Genomic DNA, 17,926 nt, shown 5'->3' with positions numbered 1-17,926 from the left:
TTACATGTGGTCCCCATATGTCATCACCTACCTCTCCTCTCTCTCTTTTTCCACCATGGCCGAGCCGAGCACCTCACCTAGAGAATCTCATGGTGATGTTTATTCGCTCGAATGGCATCAGAACGCACCGATTCGAGCAGCAACACACCAACAACGGCGTTGTCGAGCTCCCTGCAGGGTCTTCTCCAACGCTCGATCTGGGTCATTGTGGGTAGAGTTGTGGCTGGGCTGTTGACTGCGTCGACCTTGATCGGGGCAGTCGGAAGTTGGTGGCATGTAGCGGTCAAAGGGTAGCGCCAGCCTGGTCCCATGGCCGGGCTCATCCGGCGGCGGGCCATCGACGAGGAAGGTCGGAGAAGATGGGTGACGATCAGTAGATGCCCGTGATGGTGACTGACTTGCACTGGCGTGGCTTCATTTCCCTCGTAATTTTACATATAAATATGAAATCAAGAACATTTCATTGACTGATGTACTTCTTGGGCTTCATTTTCCTCGTTACATCGTTGATGAAATACTATGTTTTGTAAATGATGAAGTTCATTACTAAACCAATAACAAATAAAGACTAGTTATATGATTTAGCTGGCAAAATAATCCATAATTTAGCGGCTATAGCGGGATATAGCCGGCTATTAGCAGATTTAGCCATTTAGAGCTAAGAGATGAATATCCTAGTTTTCTACTCTCCCAAAGGCTATAGCAAGCTATAGCAGTGGCTATAGCCGGCTATTTAGAACCTTGAATGCAGGCCTGCTTGCACGCCCTGAGCAGATACTTCACATAAACCTGCAACTCACCTGACGGCATTGTGTCGCTTAGCATTAAACAGGCGCAATGCAGTGCTTCACTGCGCTCATTATCCTCCCATTCAACAGTTTCAGAACTGACTTTTGAGAGTACCTCCACAATTTTATTCAGACAGAGATATTCAACAGGGATGATTTTGCTACAGAAATAAAAAAAAAGTTATCAGTTTAGAGCTATGGAAATAAAAACGACCCAATTACCTCAGGAGCGTTTAAGAATGTAATTTTGTAGGGGTGTAAATCTTACATATCTTTATAGGAACAATCATATGGCAAATTCATCTGATTCATATAAGATGGAATTGGAGAATCTGAGAATGTGAACCACAGCGTTGATGGGCAAAGATCATACGGAGTGAACGCCACAAAGTACATATCAGAATCTCTGAACATAAAAGAGACAGAGCTGCGGCGCCACAGTTTATCCTTCCCAATGACTCTAACAATATGGTACGTGTGCATGTCTTCGCTGAGTTGTGAAGGGGCCTGAACGATTGGTGGCGGTGTCACTGGCTTTCCATACAAACTGGTCGATTGAATATCCCGAAGCCTCTTGTATCTCTTGATGGCCAACCTGTGGAAAGACCTCTCCTGACAGTCTGCTCCAATGGTATAAACAGGTATATCCTGCATGAGATAAACCAAATGGAATTGATTATTTTTTTCTAGCCTGAGGTGGAAATTCATTAACTCGAAGTGCACCTATGATAAACATTGCATCATGATTGTAAATGCATTACAAACGCACCTTAGACAAGGGGCGGATTCAGAATCAACTACCCTATCCTAAACTAATCGGTAACTACGCCATTGCAACACCTCTGCCTATGCCAAGTCTCCCCTTTTGCATGACGCTCTGTCAGCTGAAGGAGAGGCGTGTTTGGCTGCACTAAAGGCAGCTATGGATGTGGGGATTTCTCGGATCATTGACGAATCTGACTCGACAAGCCTCGTTTCTGCTATTCAGACGTCGAGGTTCGATCAAGCTCCAGGTGGAGTATTTTCAGGGAGATTCGTGAGATGCCTGCTTTACATTTTGTTCCTTTGTAAATTATTTATGTTCACGATCGGTGTGCACACGAGCTGGCTCATTCTGGCTTTGCACGGGACCCGGGTCAGCCGACCGTCTGGTCTGACCCCCTCCCAAGCGTTGTAAAAACTTGGTTGGACCGCGATCTCGCTGGTCCAGAGGTGATTGAATAAAGAACGAGCGAGCTTCCCTCAAAAAAAAAAAGTCTCCCCTTTTGCGGTTCAAAAGGCACACAAAACTTAATCGCGTGAAAGCCGAATACGACATTGTCGAGCAATGTCACGCCCTCCGAGCATGCAAGGGGGGGAGGTGGCGCTCCGCAACTCGAATCTCTTGTGATGAGCACGTGCCCTTGCGAAAATCCCACACGCACGAAGTGTCGAAGGCGCAAAGGTCCAAGGGCGATGATCTTTGGGAGCGTCATGTCCTCCAAACACGCAAAAATGGGGGTGGCGCTTCGCAAATCGAATTTTTTGCTCGCTTACAGGGCCAAGACGAGCCCGAATATACGCTTCGCAAACACAAATATTTTCGTTCCAAATAACACAAAGCTTTATTTACATAAGTGATACAAACAAAGTGTCAATTATACAAAGGCTCTTCGCCAAACTTTTTAGTACAAATGAAGGTTCAAATTACACAGAGGCCTTCGCCCTACACGGATGGGCAGCGTGATACTTCGTCCATGTCACACCAGAAATAAAGAAAGTACCCCGATTTATCCACAAAGGTTGGATACCTTCGGTGATCCACGCAGGTTCCAGCGAGGGGCCTGCACAGTCACCGAAGGCGTTAGTTCTTACAAAAATGTATCCCAACACAAAACGTTCAAAAAACCCTCCACCTCTCACACCTCAAATTCGACATCCGCGTCGTCTCCTCTATCGTTCAAGGCTTCGCGGTGGTCTCCTCCAGCGTTCGGGGCTCCGCGGTCGCCATCTTGCCTCTCCTCTTTGCCTGCAGCCGCGTCCCGAAGGTTGCCAGCATCAGCCAGGCGCCCAGGCCAAGGAAGGTGCGCGCCCAAGCTTCAGCCTTGGCTTGTAGCTGCACAGAGCCAAAAAATCAGCAACCGAAGAGGTACAATAAAGCTCAACATCGAGGCTACAACATACCTGATCTCTCAGCCGCTCCGCCTCGGCATGGACGAGGCATCGCCCATTCTCCCGGAAGAATGTCCCTGTAAAGTTCTTCGCGATGTTCTTCGGGAGAGGCGGCAGGGCATCGGGCCGACTTCCTCCGGCGAAGGCCACTTGAATGACACGTCGCGTAGCGACCGAAGTTGTGCCTTCGTGATAGCCGCGTCCGCTCTGGCGCCGGCTGCGAGAAGCTTGCAAACCGCGGCGCTTAGTGACCGGGCGGACACAGCGGCACTGAGATCGCCGATGGCCCAATTGCCGGAATCCGCCATGGCCACACAGGCCTGAAGCCACCAGAAGAGCTCCTAGATGCTGATGTTCTCGGAGTTCGGAGACAGTTCCGGGGCCTCCAGGCCAAGCCTCGCCAGCAGATTGCTAATATCTTCCTGCAGCGGCTCGGCCCCAGCGCGGATGGCTTCGCGATAGGAGGCGATGATGGTCTGGCGCACCGCCTGCCGCCGGGCTTCGCTCTCTTTCGCCTCTTTTTCCTTCACGGCGGCTTGACGGTGGGCTTCGGCCACCTCCACCTTGGCAGCTTCGGCTTCCTGGCGAGTGGTCTTGAGCTGCTCCAGGGTAGCCTCGGCTTCGGCGCGGACGGAGGACAGAGTGTCTTACAGAGCGGTCTTCTCGCGCTCGAGCTGGGCGATCCTCTCTTCCATCCCCACCACCCGCGAAGCTTCGCCCCGCTCTATTGCCATCTGATGGTGGGCGCATCTTGCCGCGACGTAAGACTTCAGAGCGAGGTCCTCGGCGCAGCATAGGGCGTGTCCAGCTCCGGTCCTCATCAGTCTTCGCTCCATCAATGGGACGCAGAAGGATTCTCCCGCCTCGGACAACAACCACTGCTCGCGCTCCCCGCATTCGAAGCGAAGGCTTCCAATGACCTAGCTGCTGCTCACCAGGAAGCTGCTGCTCTCTTCCGAAGAGCTTGAGCTGCTGCTCTCTTCCGAAGAGCTTGAGCTGCTGCTCTCTTCCGAAGAGCTTGAGCTGCTGCAGGCCTGCAGCTAGTTTCGCCATCGGCCCCGACGCCCGTCTGCGCCTCCGCCACAGCGCGTTTAGCCTGGCCACCTTGGCCTCCATCATTCTCCTCCGACGAAGACGAGTCGGCGGAAGGGGACGCGGCCTTCTCCGTCGACGTCGCTGTGTCCTCCGGGGCCTTCACGGCCGGTGCCGCCGAGGCCGCAGATGCATGAGGCTGTTGCCCCACCTCGTCGCTGCTCTCCGGCTCCATTTCACTCCACTCCACCGAGAAGTGCCTTCTCGGTGGCAGGAGCCACAGATAGAGGCACCACCGGAATTGGGGATGCGGCGGCGATTGGTGCGGCAGTGGTGGCCTTCGGAGCGCCAGGCTCGTCGCTGGAGCTCACAGCCTCCTCAAAATCGCCCTTGCTCCGAAGGGGGGATCCGGTGATCATCTTCTCTAGCACGCGGGGGCGCTTCGTTGCACCTGCGCCTCCACCACCGCTGCTCCTCTTTTCCTTCTCTAGGGTGCCGGTGGTACCAGCACCCCGAGGGGCCGCGAAAACCTTGGCCCGGGCCTTTGCCTTCTTCTTTTCCTCGGCTTCAATAAGCCATGCTTCGGCAACACGCCGGGGAGCCTTCATATCGAAAAATGTGAACACCCGGTTGTTCCGGGTGCCGCCCAACTTTGCCACGAGCAGCTAGTGCTCGTTGTTGGCTTCGGCGTCAATGACCTCGTTGGCCAAAATTTCGACCGCTACCGGGTCAGTATCTGCGAATACTAGAGCCAGTCAGTAGAGAGAGAGAGAGAGAGAGAGAGAGAGAGAGAAGAGCGAATACTAGAGCCAGTCAGTAGAGAGAGAGAGAGAGAGAGAGAGAAGAGAGAGAGAGACGAAGATCATACCCTCCTTTTTGATGCCGAAGGAGGTGGTGAAATTGGGCATGGGGACGCCACCCACCCATTTCTCCTTAGCTGCCCACGAGGAGATGGACCACCCTTCGCGGAAAGGGAAGCATCGACACGCCATGAACTCCTCGACAATGTCTCGGGTCCCGAAGACCTTCGATACCTCGCGGAGCATTGCAACGAGGGCTTCGTGCTCTAGTGTCTCGTCAACTTCCACCACAGGCGTCTCCCCGAGGACGACGATCTCCCTCACCACCAGCTGGTGGCTCTTCATCGAGGGGTCGAGGGGGACCTTGTGGTAGAACCAGTGCGAGGCCTAATCCCCCGGCCACTTGTTCCGTTAGGCAATGACGGGGCTGTTAGGCAATGACGGGGCTCAGCGCGGTGGTGCGGAAGGCGAAGGTGTACACGCCAAACTGGGGCTCCGCCTCCGAGCTCCCTCCGTCGTCGGTCCGCACGGTGACCGCCTTCGGCTGGAAGTGGCAGCGGAAGACGCGTGCGAACCCTTCGGCGCTGGGCACCAACCGGCGCGTCTTCGCGAGCCACATGTACAGGTTCAGTCGAAGGAACGATGTCGGCGTCATTTGGTGAAGGAAGACCTTGGGCAGGCGAAAAATCTCTACAACGACGGGTCGAGTGGAAAACGAAGGCCGGCGACGAAGAAGTCGCGGAAGACGACCACTTCATCGTGGTCTGGCCCGCCGGAGGCGCGCAATCGAAGCCCACTTCGAGGACCCCGTGCTTCTCCAGGTCTTGTATCATGGCGCTCGTCACACCGCTCTTCCCGAGAGAACAGGTCGGTGGAGGACGGCTTCGCTCGCGTGGCGCCATGTCTTCGAAAGAAACTGTTGTGGAAGCGCAGTGAAGCTCAAAGCAGAGGCCGAAATGAAACAAAGACTGATGAGGCAAGGGGCTGATGGAGAGGCCGATAGCGATTGAGAGCGTGGGGCTGAAGGGGCCCTCACTCTCGGCTTTTATAGCCCCTCTCGGGCGCACCAATTCGCAGGACACCAACGTGAAAAGACCCATATGCTCCTGACTCGATGTACGGGAGAACAAGGCGCTTCAGGGGCACATCCGTCTTTTCGCTTGGGAGTTGGAACGCTTCGTCCTCGTTAACTCTTTTGACCAAATTTTTCCCTGACAATCAAGGCATTGTTGCTAACAGTGAAGATCGCAAAAAAATTTCCCTTCTCCAGACGCAGGTGTTCTCAGACGGCTGTGTGCGCACGTCAGTATGAAGGGTGGTGCTTCGGGCAGCGTTCCATGCGCCAGAATGTCGAGGCTCCGGATCCTCCGAGGAGCAACCACAATCTCGAGGGGCTACTGTTGGGGGAGCCACCTTCGGACACGACGAAGGCGCGATGCCCGACGACTCACTTCGGAAGGGCAGGTCCGGGAACAGACCAGGAACGACGACTTCAACCGAAGGCATACGCCCGAAGAGTCGGTGCCGAAGACTCCTCCCCGAAGGCTAGGACCAAGACGCGAACCGATGAAGGGAGAGCGTGGGCCCAGGCGAGTGAAGGGCTAGTGCCGAAGGTCTGGCGCCGAAGGCCTGGCGCTGAAGGCCCAAGGACGGAAGCCTCGAGGGTCGGATCCGAAGGCCAGGCTCGAAGAGGAACGACATCGAGATAGCGAAGGGAGTGAGGGCCCGCAGTGGGTCCATCTGCGAGCACCGGCTGTAACCCATTATCATTATAATTTTACTAGTTTGCCCGCAGAATATTCCGAGAATCTATCAGTTGAGGGATATTTCGGGGTTTACAGGCTAACGGGTAGGTGAATCGCCGCCTATAAATACCCCTGTAACAGTCATTGATGAGACATTGAATACCAGTGAGCGGTCATGCTTGTGTGGAATTCCGTGTTCGTTTTCTGCGCCATCTGCGAAGGGGGCTTCGACCTCCAGTTCTCGGGCCTTCCACCAATAGATAACTTTGCTGCGAGCAGCGGGTAAGTAGTTTTACACCTGTCAAGGTTGGATGCGACCAAGCGATGAGAAGAGAGGCACTGAAACCTTGAGGACTTCGACTCGATCTCCGAATGATCGCAGAACCACAAACCGGGACTAATCCACACAAAACGGCGCAGCCAAACTAGCAACCGTAGAGCACGAATTAGGGGACCTCAAAGTGATCTTCCTCACAAGTCCAAGAAGAAGTGCTAAAAAAAGTCCAATAAGAACTCACAAGAACAAAGGAGTGTAAGACATTCAGCAACATGGCTGCAATACCATATCGGTTTATCAAATGATCAAAAGTTGTTTTCTAAGTACACATAGGGGATATTTGTACTAGGAACATCCCTCCTAGATAGTTATGAACTGAAGTCTCCACGTTGAAAGGTGGAAGGCCAACTGATGAAGCATTCACGAGATGGCCTTCAATCCCCTCGCGCGTCTTCTGGGCTTCTGTGCAGTTCTCAGTAAAATGGTTATAACTCTTTATTGGGAAGTCCAAATGACATGAGATTTGATGTGTTGAAAAGTAGACTTAATTATCTTTCCAACCATGTGTAGCTTGCACCATGAAATGTTGTATATTAATACAGGTTTGCATGGGAATTTGGACCAAGCTTGCTCTGCGAGAAGATCCTTGACTTTCTGACCAGTCTTCACTAATGTACTCGGATGTCATTAGTTGATAATCCAAAGTACTTGGTGTGAAGTCATTCGAAAATAAACTTGATAAGCTTTCAATCAAGTGCTCATAAGCTCCTAAAGCTTCAGGAAATCAAGAGATAAAGTACTCGGACTGATCAGCCTTCTAACAGGTTGGCCCGGTAATCCTTCCCATTCACACTAGTGTGGTAGTAACACTGTGTCTTGATTCTTGGACCATGTATCTTCCACTTCTTCATGTGTATGACTAAGAAATATCAATGTAGGATTTTTAGGTAGTATAATATTATGGATGTGTCTCCACATCAGTCGATTGATATTTATACTTTCCGTCAATCACCTTATCCCACTGTTGGCTGACCAGCCAGCTGTCCAGATGAAATTCAAGCCAATGTAGTAATCCTTCCGGCATACGGATCCTCTGCTAAGTGTTTTTGCGTGCCCTGTATACAGCTAACGGGTCCTTTCTTTGCCAGTCGTGGACCCGTTACCATTAGGACTATTTGGGCTGCTATAGATGTGTGGGCCAAACTTTGAGCCTGATAAGAGGAGCAAAGATATCTTATATCTGCTAAACGCTTCAGGTTTTCAAATTTTTATATGGATTTATCACATAAAAATTTTGAACAAAAATATGTCCAGATCACAGTCTACAATTTTTAGACTCATTCCACACATACAACATATAGCACACATTTCACACGACACAGGTAGAAACATTGGTGTCAGCCTTGTGGAGAAAAAAACATGTCGTTCCTTTGTTTTCCTCGAAACTATCTTCATGCTCATCATTATCTTCCTGTACAAAAATCAGATCCGCCTATATGATAGTATTAAGTGATAGTATCAACAACCAACACTCATGTCAATGTCAAAATAATCAATCCCTGTAAAAAAGTGAAGCAGTAGGAAATAATAATAAAAATGTCCAAAACTTTAATATTTGTGCAATATGAAGAACTGAATAGCTATGTGCATCAATTTAACACTAGCACCTCAATTCCACAAATATATCAGATATGATGATTCTAAACACATAGCTTAGAATGTCACCTGAAAAAAACCAATATGACTAAAAAATTACACAATAGCTTGCATTAGTAAACTCTACAGGCAACGGGTCTAGTTTCATTTTGGTATTCCACAAATAAATGGATTCTATAATCTATGTCAACTAAATAAAATATAAGAAAAAACACGATTCAAGCATGCTGAAATTACAGAAGTGCTAACTATATAATTTATTCATGACACATGTAACTTTTTTTCAAATAACTCGATTTTGGCACCTCTGGAATTTAGCTAAGCAGGAAAATGGAATGCTAGGTATAAAGAATGCATATTCATTTAAGGTCAAAAATCAAGTTTGATACCTGAGATATAATACCATAGTAGATATATGCAAAATCAAAAACAAATTAGAAGTGAAAAAACATGAATCCTTACAATGCAAGCTGTGGTTGTAGCAGAGGAAAAAAGTTGATGCCAATAACAAGTTGTGACTCTGCTAACTGAAATCAAAACTATAGAGAGCAAAAATTTGCAAGATCACCAACCTTTGCTGCCTTTCTTATAAAGATGGATGGGTTTATACTTTATAACTATGGGGAGTGCTAGATTAGTGATTGATAATGATAACTAGATGCAATTTCTGGCAGCATCCTTCTAATGAGGCAAAAAATTGTCTGTTGGTACATGATCATAAAATTCTAGATTTGTTAAGAACACAATATCAGTTTACATATGATTAATAATTATATTATAAAAAATTTACAGTACAATTACATTGAAATTGCAGACGTGCTTCAAGTGTAATATTTATGCATATTGCTTGAAAGTTTTTAAAATGCAAACTAAGTTTCTAGCCAAAAAATATGACACAATAATGAACCTTATGATACAAATTATCACTATCAATTTCATTTTTTTCTGAACTGAAAAGAAATAGGATGAATATATGTAAGGATAACAAAATGCAAATACAGATGAGAAAGGTACATTCTAAAAGGAAATACACATGAATTTTATAGAGAAATTAAATATATAATACTGCTAGTTAAAAAACTAGAAATATATTGTTATATTGACATGTTATTAAACTATAGTTTCAAAAATGCATATATCTAGAAAATAAAAAATCCAAAAAAATAGTTAAATTTAAACATGCATGAAAATTATTAATTAAAAGTCAAATTGAAAAATATCTAAAAAACACCTGCAATAGGAAAGTGATAATTAACTAACAAAAATAATTTAATAACATGAAACTGGTAATTAATTTACAAAATTTATAGTTATAGAATCTTTACTTCACTACTAGAAAACTTGTACATGGGGCTTTAGAATCTGTCTAGCTTCTTCATTCCTAAGAATAATCATAAAGCAATCCTACAAAATAAAGGGACCGAATTGAAATATGTAATCGGTCTCCCTCCATCTATCTAATGCAAACACACATCCACAAACATGCATGTGTGCTTGCACACATACAATTTGATGGCACAGACACACAAATTGCTGCGGCATTGGATGGGCACTGCAAGCATCAGTAATGAACTTTTATTAGAATAGCAAAAGATATGAGCTGCTCTCACATCCAAGAGAGCTGAAAACTCATCAGTTCCAGATGATGCTTATTACTGATGAGAATGTTAGATGATTCTATGCTAGACATGATGCTGCGGGTTTCACGCCTGCAAGGCTGCAATGCATTCTAACACACACGCATGAAAAAAAATGACATAGTGTAAAATAAAACACTGTAATTGAATCTAGGACATGGTTGTTAAGGAATTGAGGCAAGGCAAGGCACAGTGACAGACACAAGTTTGTTAATCAGTAAACATGCATCAGTTTAACCATTGCGGCTCTCCGCTAAAAATCTACAACATGCAAACCAAAACACAATCTGTTGCAAAAAATTACTAGTGACCTCATGAATGGCAGTGGACTCAATATACCAACAAACACAACACTAGGCCCATAATCCTCGAATATCAGTCTCACTAAATAAGGTGTTCGAATAAAAGCACCACCACCTTCATTTTTAGTCTTCCTCACTGGTCAAAAACATATTTTCAACTCAAATATAAAGTTTTCATTAAGAACAGGCACAAAATAGTCATCTTGGAACTTTGCAAACATAAAGCCAAACAGTCAGCTAATGTAAGCAGTATGTATGGAATATAATGGTACGTATGCTTTTCAATCAGAGCAATAATCTAAAAGTAACATGACCTTACAAAGTGACATTCGACTACTAATGTGTACAAACAGCACCTATTACATGGTCGGGTAGACAGCTGCCATAAAGTCAATGTGTCGCTAGATCAAGGATGCACAGGATACTATCCATATCATTAATACTATTATAATTTTAATACCTTAAGGGTAAAAGTGAAAACCTGCTACTGTCACAACATTCATATTCATGATTCCAGAAACACATGCTTATTGAGATCACATCATTGCAGCTTGTTTATCACCAGATCATCAGTACAAATATGCATCCATTTTAACATTAGTTTTTAACAACAGTAAACTAATCAGGCAGACAAGAACAAAATGGGAAACTAACATATGTGGATTTCTGAAGCTACCATAGGCTGTGAAACTATGGTTCTATCACCTAATCACACACTCATAACTAGTGGTGTTCGCCAACAACAGTAAAAGTTTTGGATGAGAGAAATGATTGAAAATACATAATTGAATCAGGTCTCAATTCTTAGTTAGAAAATTTAGGGAATTTGAGGCCATAATATTAATAAAGGAATGTAAAACAAGCTCATATGAACATCATGCTTCCAGATCTGAGTCACTGCATGCAAGCATATGGATTGTTGTGCCCCATCCCCCACTAGATGATAAGGATGCGGACCAAATGACCAAAACAATTCATCAAAATGCTGTCTTGTCCCCTGAGAATGAGGAGTGATTGATGGAGCAGAACCCAGCGACAAGATGCCTCTTCCCCAGACACAACAACGAACAGGAAATAAGCTTTGATCCCCCCACCCAATCCCACCGCAGCACAGACCAACCTAATCGAAACCCCACCATGGAAATGGAACCGAAACATCCATCGACCAATTGAAATCGGCTTGGATCCTCCGCGCACAAATCAATGAGAATGGAACAGAAAACACAAATCCTAGAAAAATCACATCTAGTTAGTCAACGGAGACACCGAAATACAAGGTTATTAGCACGATAAAACGTTGAAACGTTGGAGATCAGATTTCGTCTTGTAAACGTTTAAACGAACATTTAAACGTCGTGACAAATAATATAGAAAAATATCAATATAAATAATCAATTCACATAATATACAAAGTTTAATACCAAACAACTAATTAAATACCAAACAACCAATGTAGGTTCACATAATAGTTTCAAAATAACATGTTCACAACCAAAGCAATCAAGCAAACAACAAAATAGAATAGTAGAACGACAAGTCCACAAGCACTCTAATTTCACGAGATAAAACGACCATGCAAGCGTCGTTTAACCGAATTTCACTTGATAAAACGCCAAAACGCCTTAAACGAACGTTTAAACGTCATAAAACGTCGTTTTACGTGATTTTGGCAAAACGTTCAAGCGTTTCAAAATCCTCCAACGTTTAATCGTGTAAACGACGTTTTCACGACGTTTTAATAACCAGGCCAAAATACCTCAAAATCAATGGGCAGCAGGTGCTACCGCAGGTGAGGCCGCAGATACAACAAGGAGGACGCCGATTAGCCGTTGGTGGTTGCCGATCTGAGGAAGAGGATACCGCATCGCAAAATCGCCACCAGCTCCCTAGCCGATGAAAGCGAAGGTGAAAGGGTCGAAATGAGACAAGCGGGTAGGGTCGACAGGGAACTCAGTCTAATCCCTCACAGTCTAGACCCGTTAATACGTAACCGGGGTACAAACAACAGCCAAAAGCGGACCCGAACAGATGATTTACACAGGGTCAATCTCGTTCGTTTATCACCGATCCGACGCCCATGCACGTCAATTGATAGAAAAGCGTATTCTCAATCAGTTGACACGGAGTAAATCTGATAATATTATCATGTATATTGAAGTTAGTTTCAAATAGGAATGAATTCATCTGTTTTTGGAGTAGTTTTGCACGGCTTTGTTCATGCACTTGTTTATTTTTAACTTGAGTAACTATTGGTATGTCCTCATCGGAATGACACCTACTGCTAAATTCAGGAACCGGCAGTGCATTTTACTCCTGAGAGAGGAGAGGAGGGAAACTAAACTAGTTCCATCTTTTTTTTAGTGAGAAAAAATAGTTGGATCTTTTAGTTTACGAGCGAGCAGGTGGGCGCGCGCGCGGCCTGGCTGCCCTGCTTCGCCGGGCCGCGCTACGTGGGGTCCCAACGTTGGTTTGCAGCAGCGAGGAGGAGCCCGGGTTCCGGCAGCCTCGGCACTCGGGACCGGGGCGCTTCCGCCGGCGCAGCGCGCGGCTCTCGGTTGCCGTGGTCCGTGGGCAGCAACGACGACTCCGGTAGGGGCAACCGTCCGTTGTAATCGATCGCATCATCATCATTCATCAGCGTGTGGACATCCGCATGATGACACCATGATCGAGCCATTCGGAGCGCCCTGTCCATGGCGCTGGGTTTGGTGGTGTGCCTGCTGGTGTAGAACCGAGGCGGGCGTGCGTTTGGAGGACGTCCTCTGCCTCTGCTGCGGGCTCGCCTCGCCGTCCATTCTTCCCGGACGCCGAGGGAGATTCCCTTCCCTCCCTCAGAGCATGGCTAGTGGTTTCGGCAGCTGCTGGCGCAACGAGGTGCCATGTCACTTTTAGTCTTTGAGAAAGTTATTTGATATAGTGAATTGGTGTAAAAGTTGGCTACAAGAGTTAATGCTTGTATGTCTTAGTAGCGAATAGGAGAGGAGGAGCCGCTGGCTCAGTGCGCATGCAACAGGCTGGGAGGGAGTTTTTTCTCGGTTCTGCTGCTTCAAGCGAGCGTCTCGCTAGTCGCCCATCCTACTCTCTCTCCAGCTTTCTCTTTCCTCCACCTCAGATTTGGATGACGTGGTCAGTCATTTCGCCGGCTGAGTGTGCTTCACTATACTTGCTCTCACCAGCAGCTGATGAAAAGCTCGTCGGTGGTGGGGGCCCCGCCGCCGTGGGAGGAGGCCGGGAGGGGAGTCGGGGGTGGGAGCGGCGGTGGCAGTGGCAAGCGAACCAACCAACCGACGCGAGTGCGTGCGTGCGCGCCCGTGCCAGCCATTGATGTCGCAATTATCGGGCCCCAAAAGGCACCCCTCCTCGGAACCCACGCGCGCTCTGACCCCGCTCTCTTCTTCCCCCGCCCGCATCGGAATCCCATCCGGATCTGAAACACGGAGCAAAAGGCCTTGAAAGCTCAGACAACGAAACCAAAGCCGCGACCGGAACCCCACGCTGCACTCTGCCCAGCTCAGCTCCACGGCCTCCACCACCTTCTCTTTGTCCGCGTCTGGGACCTGAGCTCGTCACGTGATTAACCTAACCGGCCCCAAAAGGCCCGGGCGATTAGCTGCAAATCCACATGAGGATCTGGCCGCCGATTAGCATAACCATTTGCCCCATCATCATGGTGCCCGAAAAGCGCCCAAGGCCTGCTGCCGCCTGGCTTTGTTCTCTTGTCATCCTCCTGCGGCAGGCTTTGCTTTCCGTCTGCCTAGCTGTTGGCCTCTTGCGCACCGCATGGTGGTGCACTCTTGGGCTTTGAGCTTTGCTGTGGCTTTTTGAGCCTCTGGCACGCTGCAGCTGCCTGCCCGGCACAAACAGTACGTGCACTGCGCGAGCCCCTGCTCCCCACCACCTTGTGCGGCCTCTCGTCGCCTCTGGCCCCCATTTCCTTCTTCTTCAACGACGCCCTCGAGGGCTTTCCCACTCGCTTCGCCGCTGCCCATTCGCGAGCCACCAACCCAAGACTGAGCACCAGCGCCGGCACTGCCACCGCAAACAGAGCCGAGGTAGATAGAGCGGTGGTAGGACACGAGAACGAGAGCTACGCCTGACCCGGGGGAGAAGAGGAGATGGGTGCCCCTGCGACCACGGCGCCGTGCTGCGGCGCCCTGCTGCGACGATCCCGCCCGCTCCTCACGCTGCTGCTCTGCTTCCAGATCCTGCGCACGTCGCAGGCCTTCGAGGTACGTACGCGACCACACCACACGGCACCCGCCCCTTGCTCTTCAGCCAAGTTGCAGCACCTAGCGGCTACAGTAGTCGTCTATGAATACAAGCGGGGCTAACCGTCCGTTGCCTGTAATGTGTTGCTTCAGCTGCGCGGCGGCGGCGGCTACGTGGAGGAGAAGGTCCCGCGGGCCGTCATCGTCCCGGACCCCTCGCCGAAGCTGTCCGGCTTCTCCCCGGCCCCGCTCGCCGCGCCGCCGCCGGTGCTCGGCGGAGGCGGCGACGACACGCGGCCCAGGCTGCCGACGGAGCGCTGGCGCCGGGGCAGTGGGGGGGAGGCCAGGCGTAGCGCCGCACAGCCCCCTGCAGCTTCCTCCCACTCCCACCACCAGGCGCCCGCGCCGTCGGCTGGCCCCGGCCCCGCGCGCGCCCCCGCTCCCGGCCAGCCCGGGGCGCCCGCGCCGGCGCCGGACTCCGCCGCCGGGAGCGGCGGCGGCCCCGCGTCGATCAAGAGCAGCCCCGCCGTGCCGGTCCCGCGCGGCGTGACGGACACCGCCACCATCCTGCCCCTGCCGGCGCCCGGCGAAAAGCGCCAGGTAGTACGTAGTCGCAGCGGCGTATGCATGGCTCCATGATGCGCCACGCGCATTCTCACCTCTTCCTCTTCTGATTCCCACATCTTTGGTGTGCCTTTAGAGTACCTCTTTTTTCTTCTTCTTGCAAACAGTATTTTTTTTAGAAAAAATAAACTCATGCACATTTCCTCCTTTGCATTTTTTATTCTCTTCATCATCTATCTAACTTGTTCTAATCTTGGTGATGGTGTTCTTGGTTGCAGGAAGTGGGAGCTGCCACTTGGGTTGGAGCCAGATTGGTGCCGCCGCTGCTGCTCGGGCTCACGGTCACGATGGCATCTTTTGGGCTTTAAGCTGGGAGTAGATCCGTAGGAGATACATGCGGTTCAAAAGTAGGCCTACTACTAGCACTCACTGTTGCAGAGATAAAGCTTCTTCCTTTCTCTTCTTTCTCTTGCCTCATTGTTGCTTTCTGCGCGCGGCTAATCCACCTCTCCTCTGTAAACAAAGCTCGTCTTCCTTTTTATCTGCCACGCCCTTTCTTGTCATCCTTTTATGCTCGCTGACGTGCACCAAAGCGAAAAGCATTGCGCGGTATATGCAGTGACACTGACCCAGAATGTAGTGGGTTAGTGAAAAAAAAAAGGAAACAAAAGGAACTGGTACGGATCCTTGGTCCAGTGATTGAGCGACGTGTCTGGATGGTAAATTTGTTTTGATCCTTCAGTAATCACCCACCAATCACCAAATGTAAGTATGTAACCGTCCATGGCCATCAACCTTCGGATGAGTGTTGTCGATCCCCACCCCCTCTCTTTTCATTATAACCCTGCCATATCAACAGAATTGCTGATGTGGTATAATATTTAATGCCCATAAAATTTTTCGTAAACCCCCACTCACTACCAGTGTTTTCCTTACCGATCGGTAACCGCCGGTTACCGCCGATTTTTACCGATACCGCTACTAGGCGGCAACCCATACCGGCGGTAAATTTCGAAAAATTTCGCCCGAATTTAAAATTTTCAAAAATATTTGAAATAAAAAAGGAAAAAATATGGTAAGAAAGTAGAGATGACATACATCATTCTAATATAGAACATGTTCAAATATTTGACTGTTTGGGCACTCAAAAAAATAAAAAAACTTTCGGACCGGTAATCCCGAGCGGTATCCTCTAATCCCGAGCGGTATTCGGCGTTTTCCGAGCGGAAATCGGCGCGTTTGGACCGGAAACCATTGCATTGTGAGTATTTCTTGAATTTACATTGATTTTTAGATGTTTGTTGTGTAGCTATATTCAAAAACATGTGTTCATATTAGCTATATGGATCCATTTGTTCATGGTAGTTGGATGTTAATTTGTTCATTTTAGCTATATGTATATGTGTGTGTTCATATTTCAAATATGTACATCTATTTTCATTTGTTCATTTGGACCGGAAACCACTACTATGTATTATATATATTGACGATGATGGTTTGTGAGGACTATGGTTGTGATGATTTGCATGGACTATTGTTGTGATGATCTATATGGACTATGGATGTGAATTTCTATTTTTATGGATATGAACTTCTATTCTATGTATGTGTAAATGTTATATAATTATTTGATATATACCATCAGTAATGATATTTACAAAATTACGGTGAAATGCTGCCAAAATTTTTAATTTTCCAAAGTCATACGGTGTTTACCGGTTAAAAACGACGGTTACCGGTCGGTAAACATCGATTACCGGTCGGTAAACAACGGTTACCGGTTTTTTAATTTGAATTGTCATTTCGAGCGGTTTCTAGCGGTTTTCGGCGATTTACCGCCAGTTTACCGATACCGCTAGTTGGCGAAAATCGCTTTACCGTCGGTAAGGTGAACCCTGCTCACTACTCGTGACAAGTTGAGGACGAACTCACTGCTCGTGACAAGCTGCACAAAGCGCACCGCCAAATTAATCAGCTAAAGTATTGAGCCCGCGTGGGACTCCACGGATCAGGCTAGCAGCCTAGTACGGAGGAACAATTAATTGACACGAGCGCATATGAATGCACTCCTAGCTGGAGTACGTATACAGTATCATCGGGCAACACAAGTGAGACAGGATCAAGGCGCAGGTTATCCTGCACGACTACTGGGTTTCACGGGATGCAGCGTGCGTAGGAATAGTAGTAGCAATTAATGGCTCAACGGATGCAACTTACTACTCACTCCGTTTTTAGTTATTATTTGTTTTAACTTTTAGCTATATAGACTTTGCTATGCTTCTATATAGTAAAAACTATGGACCTAAAAAATCAAAAAACGACTAATATTTTTGCACGGAGAGAGTAGCTACTAATGATGCTATTAGCATAGGGTTAGGGCGTTTCAAGTGCCGTTGGACATTTTAGAGTTTTTTAAACTTTAATAGGTAGATAATATAAGGCTGATTGCAGGTCGGGTCCATCATTAGAACAAGTAATGAAGGAGTCGGATTAACTGGAGCTGGAGAAAAAAAAACTAATTGGACCTCACCAAGGCCAACACTGTTACTTTTCCTCGCTTTGCAGCCCAGCCCAGGGGCTGACAACACAATCGTCGAGAGGGCAAGAAAGCCCTCTCAAAGCGGTGTCCATGTTTGCTGTGCGGCCTCCTCTCTCCTTTTTTTTTTTTTTGAGATCAGGGCCTCCTCTGTCCCGGAACCTCCACAAGACCTCAAAAAGGGAAGGAAGAAAAAAGCGTCGCTTCGCCGTGACGCCGTGGCTCTGCTC

The 17,926-nt window shown here is 48.0% G+C and overlaps 1 protein-coding gene and 2 long non-coding RNA genes across 3 annotated transcripts; 1 reads left to right on the top strand and 2 right to left on the bottom strand.

Moving 5' to 3' along the window:
* Positions 1 to 2,837: 2,837 nt before the first annotated feature.
* Positions 2,838 to 5,253, bottom strand: LOC120656009. The gene is made up of 3 exons (XR_005667792.1): positions 4,840 to 5,253; positions 2,952 to 4,707; positions 2,838 to 2,883 (listed from the first exon to the last, which is right to left on the bottom strand). It is a non-coding gene; the product is annotated as an uncharacterized LOC120656009 (long non-coding RNA).
* Positions 5,254 to 9,688: 4,435 nt separating this feature from the next.
* LOC120656008 lies at positions 9,689 to 12,322 on the bottom strand. Its single transcript, XR_005667791.1, has 2 exons — positions 12,145 to 12,322; positions 9,689 to 10,001 (listed from the first exon to the last, which is right to left on the bottom strand). It is a non-coding gene; the product is annotated as an uncharacterized LOC120656008 (long non-coding RNA).
* Positions 12,323 to 14,225: 1,903 nt separating this feature from the next.
* Positions 14,226 to 15,855, top strand: LOC120656007 (skin secretory protein xP2-like). The gene is made up of 3 exons (XM_039933997.1): positions 14,226 to 14,617; positions 14,750 to 15,196; positions 15,439 to 15,855. The coding sequence occupies exons 1-3, from the start codon at positions 14,504 to 14,506 to the stop codon at positions 15,526 to 15,528; spliced, it is 651 nt and encodes a 216-aa protein (XP_039789931.1). The 5' UTR covers positions 14,226 to 14,503; the 3' UTR covers positions 15,529 to 15,855.
* Positions 15,856 to 17,926: the final 2,071 nt, after the last annotated feature.

The sequence above is a fragment of the Panicum virgatum genome, chromosome 1N (genome assembly GCF_016808335.1).
Source record: "Panicum virgatum strain AP13 chromosome 1N, P.virgatum_v5, whole genome shotgun sequence".
Taxonomy (NCBI): domain Eukaryota; kingdom Viridiplantae; phylum Streptophyta; class Magnoliopsida; order Poales; family Poaceae; genus Panicum; species Panicum virgatum.
This window is presented reverse-complemented; position numbering and strand designations above follow the sequence as displayed.

Bases quoted from the DNA above. Each gene is read 5' to 3' on its own strand.
- LOC120656007 (XM_039933997.1), top strand. From the start codon at position 14,504: ATGGGTGCCCCTGCGACCACGGCGCCGTGCTGCGGCGCCCTGCTGCGA. The intron at 14,618-14,749 runs GTACGTACGCGA...GTGTTGCTTCAG, and splicing joins GCACGTCGCAGGCCTTCGAG to CTGCGCGGCGGCGGCGGCTA. The intron at 15,197-15,438 runs GTAGTACGTAGT...TCTTGGTTGCAG, and splicing joins CGCCCGGCGAAAAGCGCCAG to GAAGTGGGAGCTGCCACTTG.